At 34.8% G+C, this 10,115-nt stretch overlaps 1 protein-coding gene across 2 annotated transcripts; it reads right to left on the reverse strand.

Annotated features, from left to right (window-relative positions):
- Nucleotides 1–1,839: 1,839 nt before the first annotated feature.
- LOC143623385 (uncharacterized) lies at nt 1,840–8,508 on the reverse strand. 2 transcript variants are annotated; one of them, XM_077094308.1, is made up of 7 exons: nt 8,387–8,508; nt 7,459–7,661; nt 6,223–6,462; nt 6,000–6,111; nt 4,471–4,645; nt 3,339–3,579; nt 1,840–2,293 (listed from the first exon to the last, which is right to left on the reverse strand). In XM_077094308.1, exons 2-7 carry the CDS (start codon nt 7,640–7,642, stop codon nt 2,004–2,006), a joined length of 1,242 nt encoding a protein of 413 aa, XP_076950423.1. In that variant the 5' UTR covers nt 7,643–7,661; nt 8,387–8,508; the 3' UTR covers nt 1,840–2,003. The 2 variants fall into 2 exon arrangements, with proteins under 2 accessions (XP_076950423.1, XP_076950424.1); XM_077094309.1 differs by having other exon boundaries at nt 7,459–7,677; nt 8,387–8,491.
- Nucleotides 8,509–10,115: the final 1,607 nt, after the last annotated feature.

The raw sequence follows: 10,115 nt of genomic DNA on the forward strand, positions 1-10,115 counted from the left end.
GCTAGAACACCCCCCCCCCCCCCCCGGCGATATGTGGACGAATTGGGGCGGGGGCGGGGTTCTTTTGTCGCCGGCGAGTTTAAATAATAATAATAATATTATATTAATAATACCGTTCAACGGTAAAAAGTAAAAAAAAAAATTTAATTAAAACAATATATATATATATATATATATATATATATATATATATATAAACATACACCTTCTTCTCCATTTCATACACAATTTATACCCAAATTCTTCAAAAAAATCTAGCAAAATAAATCCTACAAACAACCCGAACCAACCGAAACCCGAGGAACTCACCGCTTTCATGACCGAAATCATCAAAAAACACGAAAAGTTTGTCGAGGAACTCAACGATACCATGAGAGAAACCAACAAACAACACGGAAATATTGCCGCTATGATGGAGTTGCGGGAAATGAGTAAAGAATACGAATCCTTCAAAGCGGCCGGGTCAAACGAAGAGGCCGCATTGTTGCAACGACGACGAGTCGAAAAAATGCGCGAATATTATGGATATTAGTATTTTTTTTTAGTTATGTATCTTTTTTTTAGTTATGTATTTTTTGTATTTCTTTTTAATCTTAATGCATTTTTATTTTATTATTTAAATAAATTAGTTTTTATTTGATTAGTTTAATTATAAAAAGAAAATAATAAAAAAAGATACTGTGGGCCCAACTTGTAGCCCCTACACCGTTACATCCCAAAAACAAATTCACACCCTTTGCTGACTGGACGTCACGTGTCACAATTCTCCCCCATTTATAGCCCCTTCATTATACATAGCCTTAGCGATGATAAAACTTGTTTCTATTTTGAATTATTATGTTAAATTTCTTATTTAAATAATATACAAGAATGTGATTTCTCATCTATAACCATAATCAAATCATAACACCATATTATATAGATCACTTCATATGTATCGTGTTTCATTTACACAACATTTTACTAGAATAACATACTCAATAGAAAAAGTATCTTTATACTTTTCTAAATACCAATATTATTGTATCGACCTATCAAAGTAAACTAATACGAGGTAAAATAAAACTCCGGTGTTTTTTTATATTTTAACACATGTTTTTAGTTGAACTAACTAAAAAAAAACAGACAAAATAAACTATAGATTAATTTTTATTTATGAAAGACTAGAACAAAATATATACACATTCGAATAGCATCCATATAATGAGTTAAAAGACTTATTAAATGGATATAAAACAACTTTATTTTCATTAAAATCCTTTAAAACTTAGCGTCCTTCATAGCTTATGTTCAACAATTCGTTGAACTTTCAAAAAAAAAAAAAAAAAAAACTATGTTAAAAAACTAGTTAAATGATTAAACTTATATTATCATGTTATACTAAATCATTTTATACTTCAAATATGCATTAAAGAGTTGTTTCGTACATAAAACATGTTATTGTAATTCGAATACATAATAATATATTTAATTAAAAAGTTTCAAAACTCAATTTCATACACCTCCTAAGACCCTTTATCTGGCTTTGTATCATGACTTGGCGTTGGCGATAGGAACACCCCGCAACATATTAGCATTTAAATATTTTATCTTTTAAACAACTGGAGGGAGAGGGGTAAATCTTATTCAAGAAAGATAGGGTTTATTTGTCAAATCTTAATGCGTGATACTTGTAACATAATGGTTTTTAGGTTTTCATTGTACATTTTACCCATATGGCCCACCTTTTTGTCCAAATTTGTATGTGCTTTTTAAAGTTTTGATAATTATTTAAGATGCGAAATAACCATATATACAAGCTCAAGCTGTGTTCAATATGCTTACAAGTTATAACTCATGCACAAAACAAGTGACAATTTCATTACATTTTTAAGATAGATTTATTCACACCCAAAAGAAAATATAGAAACATTACCAAACAAACTTCAAGTGCAGATACATTGATCCAGTCAATCAGAACATTACCAACTTCATAACATTTTCAACATTCATTCACTTTGGACTCAGAACTCTCTATCAGGAAATAGGTGAGGAGCAACCATTGACCAAATGAACAAACCAGCAGTGGCCCACGAGGTCAACATCCGGACCCACACAGAGGGCCACCCGACATCAACCAACCTGCCACTCTCTCCAACCGAGGTTGACCACCCAGTGAGAAGCATTGCAGAGTACATGCTGGCGAGTGAGAAGATGATGTGGAAGAAAGAATATGAATATGTAACAGGCTTGTTTTGCTCTTTCTCTTCATGCTCATCTCTTTTATCCAATGGAAGCAAAGGCTTCTCACCACCTGAAACATTGCAACCAAATTTTAGTTTTCGGGTCATCGTCGAGTGAATGGTTACAAAACCAGGGCCCACTCAGAAATTTGGAACTTAAATTATAGAAGTCCAGGTCAACATGATAGTACATGTCTGATCGGGATGACCTAGAGATGCGCATAAAACCGAAAAAACCTATCCGTAAATGTGGAAAAAACGAACCAAATGTATATTTTAGCTCAAACATATAGCAAACAATTAATCATTAATTAACAAAAAGATTTAGGCCCAAACACATTATTTTGGGCCAATTCTTTCTCAAAAATTTTGAACAAAGCAGTTTAGCATGTTTTATGCACTAAAATACATACTGGGCAACTTTCAACCAGTAAATCTGTTTTGCCCCATTATACTTTCAGTTAAAAATTTATATTTGACCCATTAAAGATGAACCCTTTGGCGGGAAGTTCATCTATGTTTGTAAATGAACGAACATGAACGCACGTTTTTTGTCCATTTAGTTAAACAAACGAACATGAACACGCCTCATTCGCCTATTTAAACTCGTTTATATTCATTCGCTTGCATTGATTTATGTTGGTTTTAAACTTTTAATTTCGTTCGTTAATATATTAATTTAAAGTTTTAATTGACTTTACATCAGTTATGTACTTATGTTCGCTCATTTACGTTCGTGAACCATTTGTTTATATTGTTCAACAAACAAGCATGAACAAACACAAAACACGAACACGTTCATTTTCTTAATGAACAAGCACAAACTAGAAAACCCTGTTCGTTTAGATCGTGTTTGATCATTTGTTCGGTTACAGTTAAACAAACGAACACGAACGCGCTCTGTTCATGTTCGTTGGTTCGTTTATAAGCATATTCAATACAGATCCTGGTGTGATACTGATTCATCAGTAAGAGTCAAGCGGGGTCACATCAGATTTGATTGACCCTTAACTTTAGTTAAGTTGTTAACAATGAAGCAATATATTCATTCTTTACTCATTTTAAAAACGACACACAATCAACCTGTTAAAAACATGTGTGTCTCCTATATTTTACCTGCACGAGGTGAGCTCGGAGGGGAAAGTAGAGTGGTAGAAGATCCGGCCCGAACAGCAGAGTAAACGACAGAGAGGACAGTTGTGAGCAGCCCGATAGTAAGTGTGCCAGTGCTAACAGCTTTAGAATGCTTGTGGAGCCCATTGCAAGCATAATCTCGTGGTTCACTTGCAAGCCCACTGTAGCAGAGATACATGCAGTATAATGAAATAACAGATGCTGGTAGAATGCTTCCACTTACCTGAAATATGAAATTAACAGAATTTGTAAGATGGCAGTTAAAAGTCAACTTCAGGTCAAAACAGAGAAACTTTCATATTTAGGCCTGTAAATAAACAAACGAACATGAACAAAAAAAAAATTGTTCATTAAGTTCAAAGAACGAACATGACACATGTCTTGTTAGTTCATTTAAGTTCGTTTATGTTCGCTAGTATATGTTTGATTAAGCTTGTCCGTTTACCTTCGATAATACTTCCATTTAAATTACTTAAGCCTATTACAACTTAATCTAGTTTTAAAAACGTTATAGGCCCAACGCATTGTTATTTAACATTTACTTTATCAATGTTTTAGCTCAATAAAATTTGTTCATCTATGTTCAGTTACGTTCGTGAACCGTGATTTATACCGTTAACACACGAAGACGTTCGTTTTCTTAATGAATGAACATAAAGAAAAAGAAAACCTGTTCCAGTTCAATTGTTCATGCTCAATCATTTGTTGGTTAAAGTTAAACTAACGAACATGAACATGCTCCGTTCATGTTTCGTTTGCTTCACTCACAGGCCTATTCATATTGTGTTAGATACTCAGATGAGCATCGGTTGACCAGAAGTACTTTTTGTGCAAAACTTTATTAACAATTGATATAATTTATAATTTACTCTAAAGTTAGGAATGAAAAAATTTTGATATTTTACAAAAAAATAACACTTTGGGTACCTTTCTACCTGGTTAAGATTTAACCCATTTTGTCCCTTTCGTTATTAGCCAATTTCTTTTTAATTTACTACTTGACCCGTTAGAAATAAAACATAGCCCAAATCGATTCATTCACAACTAAGTTGTTCAACTTATAGTAAAGAAGACTTGGATTTGACAAGTGATCAAAAGGGGTAAAAAAACTTACTGTAGGATGTAGAGTGATAACAGCAAACACGAACACGAGAATCAGAATAATCACAATAAAGAAAGTGTTGAGCCCACAGTCCTGGCCTGATGGGGTAAACAAATAGAATAAAAGCCCAGAGAACGAGAATGTCGCCACGTAACACACGAGGGAAACAACAAGCAAGGCTGCATACCTGTGTCAAATACGATTACAATACATAAAATATATCAATCATAACCTAACTTTTTAAATAGAAAGACCAAGGCCATATGATATGCATTCATGCCCATTAACTCCATGTAGGTGCCACATCACCCATTTTTACTCAATCTCACTTAAAGGAACTGGTTTAACCTCACTTAACTCCCCTCAATTTAATTTACAAACAATTCTTAAATTATTATGTGTGTGTAGAGCAATTTAAAGCCCGTTAGCAGTTTAAACCACCTTGCTTTTAACGCCCCTTAACCCATGAAGAGAGTGGTTTCCCACTCGTTAACCTTCGCCAAATCAGCGTTTAACACCATGGGCGTTAAGGTATACCCCAAGGCCATTAATGCAGAATGCCTGAAATAGATACATACTTTACACTTTCTTCTCAATTTGGCAACCAGCTTCAAATTAGGAGTAAAACAGAAGCCGGTGTACACTTTATTACCAAATTTAGCAGCCAAGTTACCTTTTACCAAACATCAAAATTGACTTGATCAACTAGTGCCATTATTGATTCATTCTTTTGCTGATATTTCAAAGATTGTTGGCATGGCATCTTATATATCATTTTAGTGTACATGTATATGCCATGTGGCACCCGATATGCATTCAGAATTATTTCACATAAAAAATTTAAGAAAATATCATTTTGTTCAAACTTAAAAATGAAAACTTTTTCTGAACCGTTTTCACATAAGCCCTTTTTGCATATGTTGCATTAATCAGTGCCACATCAGCAATTTAAAAATAGAAACTGTTACGATGAGGTTAATTGCTATAGTTAGTAATGAGTTATAAGTTTGATTTCTATTTCATGCTTGATGCCTTGATTTAAAATTGGGTTCCAAAATCAAGAAAAAAATGTAAAGTTATTTCTATTTGACATTGTTTCCCTTCAATTACAATTTTGATTCGACATGTTTCCTTATTGGCTACTTTATACTTTACATGTTTGACCATTAGGTCCTGGGGGTATACCTTAACGTCCATGGCGTTAAAGTTAATTTGGCAAAGATCAACGAGTGGGATACCACTCCCTTCATGGGTTAAGGGGCATTAAAGACAAGATGGGTTAAACTGTTAACAGGATTTAAAATCCTCTATACTCACACAAAAGAATTTTGAGAATTGTTTTTAAATTAAATTAAGCGGGGTTAAACCAATTCCTTGAGGTAAGATGAAGTAAAAAGGGGTAAAGTGGGTGATGTGGCACCTATGTGGAGTTAAGAGGCATGAATGTATATCCCATGGCTTTGGAGATAATACATGACCTGAGTCAACCCATTCATAACTAAATAAGTTCAAATTGCTACCAGTAAAATTTAGGAACTAACCAGAACTGTTCATCATATCCAACCCACTTGTCATTCCAACTATGAACAAAGTCCAACAAGAGTACGACTTGAACGAGAAGAAATAACCCTGAGCCAAATTTTGACGTTGACTCTGCATTCACAAATGTAACAAGTTATTATGACCTTTCAAATGAATATTATTTTGCATATCTAAAGCAACTAAAGATTATTCCTAAGAAACTGATGAGAAATAGAGTTATACCATATAAACTGATGACCCCGTTTGGAAGGAAAAACATAAGGATTACCAAAATACACCAGCAAATGATTTTCATCATCCATCCACCATGGTGCAAACTATCACGTGGGTCTTTCTGAGTTTTCACACCAACCATCATAAGAGATAATATTGAGAAAAACAAGAAATTCCCCAAACTAACTCGCAAAACAGCATCTGTCTCAAACCACTCTCTGTCAGGCGTTTCGTAAAAATGATTAATCCCTGCAAGAACGAACAACAAACAGTAAACCGTTGAGTTTCAAAAGAAAATGCTTTTAGGATTCAACTTATGTAAAAAATTTACATGTTTTTACATATTTGTATCCACTAGTTTTCAAAATTTGTTAGTTGTGGGTACTTTGCATGTTTAAAATATCTCTCTCTCTCTCTCTCTCTCTCTCTCTCTTTCTCTTCTTGTACGTCTTATAACAAAAACTTAATTTTTTTCATATTATAACATGTGATATTAGCACAATAGCCAAACATAAACAAAATTCTGTTTTGCATAACAAGAAAATAGGAGGCGATTTCAACATATTTACTAATTAGTGGTTAGGGTTGTAAACAAACCAAACGTTCAGCAAACCAAAAGTTCCGTTTACATGTGTTCGACTGTTCACTTACTAAATGAACGAACATGAGCAAAGTATTCTGCTCTTTAATTAAATAAACGAACACAAATAGAGGCCTCGTCCGTTTAATTGTGTTCATGAATGTTCTTTTATGTCCGTTCGTTTACATCCGTTAATGTTCGTTTTTGTTTGACATGTATGTTCGTTTACGTCCATTAACGTTTGTGTTAGTTTATAAATTTGATGAACAAACACAGATAAACAGAAACATATTAAGTTTCTTAACGAACGACCACGGAATTACGCTCAATTATGTGTTTGTGAACTGTTTATTTGGTTCGATAAAAGCTCGAACAAACTTGAACAAGGTCTCGATCGGTTCAGTTCAGTCCGTTTACAGCCATACTAGTGGTTTTTGAGATGTCTTTTTATCTCAAACATGTCGAAGAAAAACTTTAGCTAAAAGAGGGCAATGTCAAGCACTCAAGCAAGTCAAAAGTCAGCCAAAATCTTATTTTTGATGAATACAGTATTCTAAATCGTTTTATTCAAATTGCTTAAAATATCATGTAATAAATCTGTTTATGTTTCTGTTTCTGTAAGCATCGTTAACAGTTTAACAAAGATTAAGAAAAAAGGATCTTACATGGAATCTTTTCCATGAATGGTGCAGCAACTTCTCTTAGTATCCATGCCACGATCAAAGAAAGAGCAAAAAGACCACAATATGCAATACGAGCGGACCGACGACTAATTCCAGAAACCACTGACTGGCATGCACCGCAAGCACATGATGCACAGCAAGACGCCAGACAACCAGCTGCCCACATCCTTGTCTCCCTTCTTTAACTACAATTAAAATTCACTGAATCTGATAATTTGGCACCAAACATATAACAACACTAACAATAATCCACATAACAAGATGAAAGAACACTTAAGACAACTGGAATCCAATGACAAAGATGCATAATATACCCTGGCTTGCAAATATCAAAACACCAATAGCTTGCAAATTTAAAAAAGAAGAAGCTTATTGAAGCACAAATATGTCTTGATGAAACTGATATTCAACAACAGTCATGAGGTTATACAACAAGCTCTGTGTTGATATGAATAACCGGTACCTAATGAAACGGATAACATCAATTATTATCACCAATAATTTACATCGAAAAGTACAAAAAAGCTTAGCATATGAGACACATGGATCTGAGTTAGAACAGAAACCGTAGCATATTAATTAATATAAGCAGATAGTTGTTTACTGATGCACTCACTAATCTATTCTACATATATCAAGCAATAAGTTCCAAATCGACTTATTATTTACAACCCTGCCGACAATAATATATATTTTTTTTCTGATCATCACGCATTTATCATCGATCAACAAACAATTATTTATTACAAACCGGAATATGAAGAGGATTATGATCAATTGAAACAAATCGGTTACGTTGCCCTAAATTGAAAATTGCAAAACCCTAGGAAACTAATTATTAATTATATCAAACAAGACTACGAATAGAATACATAATTACGCATGAGTAAGGGTTGAATATTGATCGTACCTGCTGCTGCTGCAATTGAATGAACAACGATTGTGGATGATGATTTGAAGATGACCTGATTGATGAGAAGAGAATATTGTTTTTTTTAAAAGAGGATATAGATAGATAACTTTGACGAGTGCGTTCTTTGGTGATGCTTTCCTATCATATCAACGCACCCAACGCGTACGTTAGCAACACGATATAATAAACAAAGGGGGGTGACATGATAAGTATTACAAACTTGGAGGTTTCATTGTCAAATTTACAAAAGTCAAGACCATTTAGTGTTCCAAGTCAAAATAGATCACTTACCTTTTCTAAGTTTGAAATTGTCAATTGTATATATCACATCATTGTTAGGGATTCGGTATTATAATCTGTAAGAGAAAAAAAATATAAATGATGATGAACGTGCGAGATTTACGTGGTTCGGTCAGCTGACCTACGTCCACGGGATGCAACCAGGATACTTTTATTATTGCTTTCTGCCTCACTCGTGATGAGGAATTATAGGTACAACGGATATATATATATATATATATATATATATATATATATATATATGAGACCATATTATGGTTTACAACTTACTACCCAAGAAAACTAATAGTGGACTTTAATCAAATAAGCGGGTCAGGCTGCCATCGATCTTCAATTTAATTAATCTGCCACTAAAGATGTCTTCTAACCCGGGCCCAATTAAGCCTTCATAAACCCAACAATCTCCCACTTGGAGGCTTGATAATCTTCAAACTGCCTATAGATGATCGCTTGTACCTCTTGTAATCTTCCTCGTCTTCCTGGTTGCATATGCCTTCTCATCAGTTAACCTGAACGCCCATTGAAGCTCTTCCGAGCTACAACACCTCAGTCATGGCTACAACTGCCAGCGACTCGTTCTTTGTCCCTACCGGCTCCCACTTACACGAGCTGTCAAATCCTGGAATACCTTGAGAATAAACAACACTCTCCATATTAAGCAGGCAATCTTCTGGAAAGACTTTAACCTCTGAAATACTGGTTCTCTTAATCCGTTGACTGGTAACTCTGGCTAAAGCTTTGACTGACTGACTGCCAGTGCTCCCACTGCCACGAAAACCTCTGACTGGTTTTTCTGTACCTCTTCTAGCACGTTCAACCTGAATTTGACCAGTGGCTCTGGATTTATCTCCTGCAAAACAAACCTTCTTCTGCCCACTAGACTCTGTGAACCGGACTTTGGTCTTCTTCTGAACTGGGTCGATCACTCCCTCAGACGATAAACTGACCATATACAACGAACCCCTCTTTCTTCCTCGAGCGATGACAAGATTCCCTTCGCAACTTTCCACTGCCCGTTCCCAAATTTAACCTCATGTCCCTGTTCATCCAACCGCCTGACAGAAATCAACTTTTTCTTTAAGCTTGGAATCACTCTGACATCCTTCAAGGTCCATGAACCGGATGAAGTAACTAAATTCATGTCACCCATGCCCGTAACATCAAGAACAACATTGTTCGCCAGTCTAACCTTACCAAAATCACCTTCCTTCAAATTCTGCAATGCTTCACTATTGTGGGTAGCATGAAATGAAGCACCAGAATCCATGACCCATGAATCAACATTATCCTCAACACTAAGAACTAAAAACTCATCCTCTGAGCATTCTTCTGCAGTGTTGATTTCTTTCTTTTTATTCTTATCATTCAGACACTAATTCCTAAAGTGTCCCGCTTCATTGCAGTTCCAACATACCACATCCTTCCG

Source organism: Bidens hawaiensis, unplaced genomic scaffold, assembly GCF_021521415.1.
Source record: "Bidens hawaiensis isolate Kalapana, Puna unplaced genomic scaffold, B.hawaiensis_p1.1 tig00003430_1, whole genome shotgun sequence".
Classification (NCBI taxonomy): Eukaryota; Viridiplantae; Streptophyta; class Magnoliopsida; order Asterales; family Asteraceae; genus Bidens; species Bidens hawaiensis.

What these genes read in the sequence shown, in the direction of transcription:
- LOC143623385 (XM_077094308.1), bottom strand. Translation starts at nt 7,642, where the DNA reads ATGTGGGCAGCTGGTTGTCTGGCGTCTTGCTGTGCATCATGTGCTTGC. An exon ending in ATTCATGGAAAAGATTCCAT is followed by an intron (nt 6,463 to 7,458) that starts GTAAGATCCTTT and finishes TCGTTCTTGCAG; the next exon opens with GGATTAATCATTTTTACGAA. An exon ending in CGGGGTCATCAGTTTATATG is followed by an intron (nt 6,112 to 6,222) that starts GTATAACTCTAT and finishes TTGTGAATGCAG; the next exon opens with AGTCAACGTCAAAATTTGGC.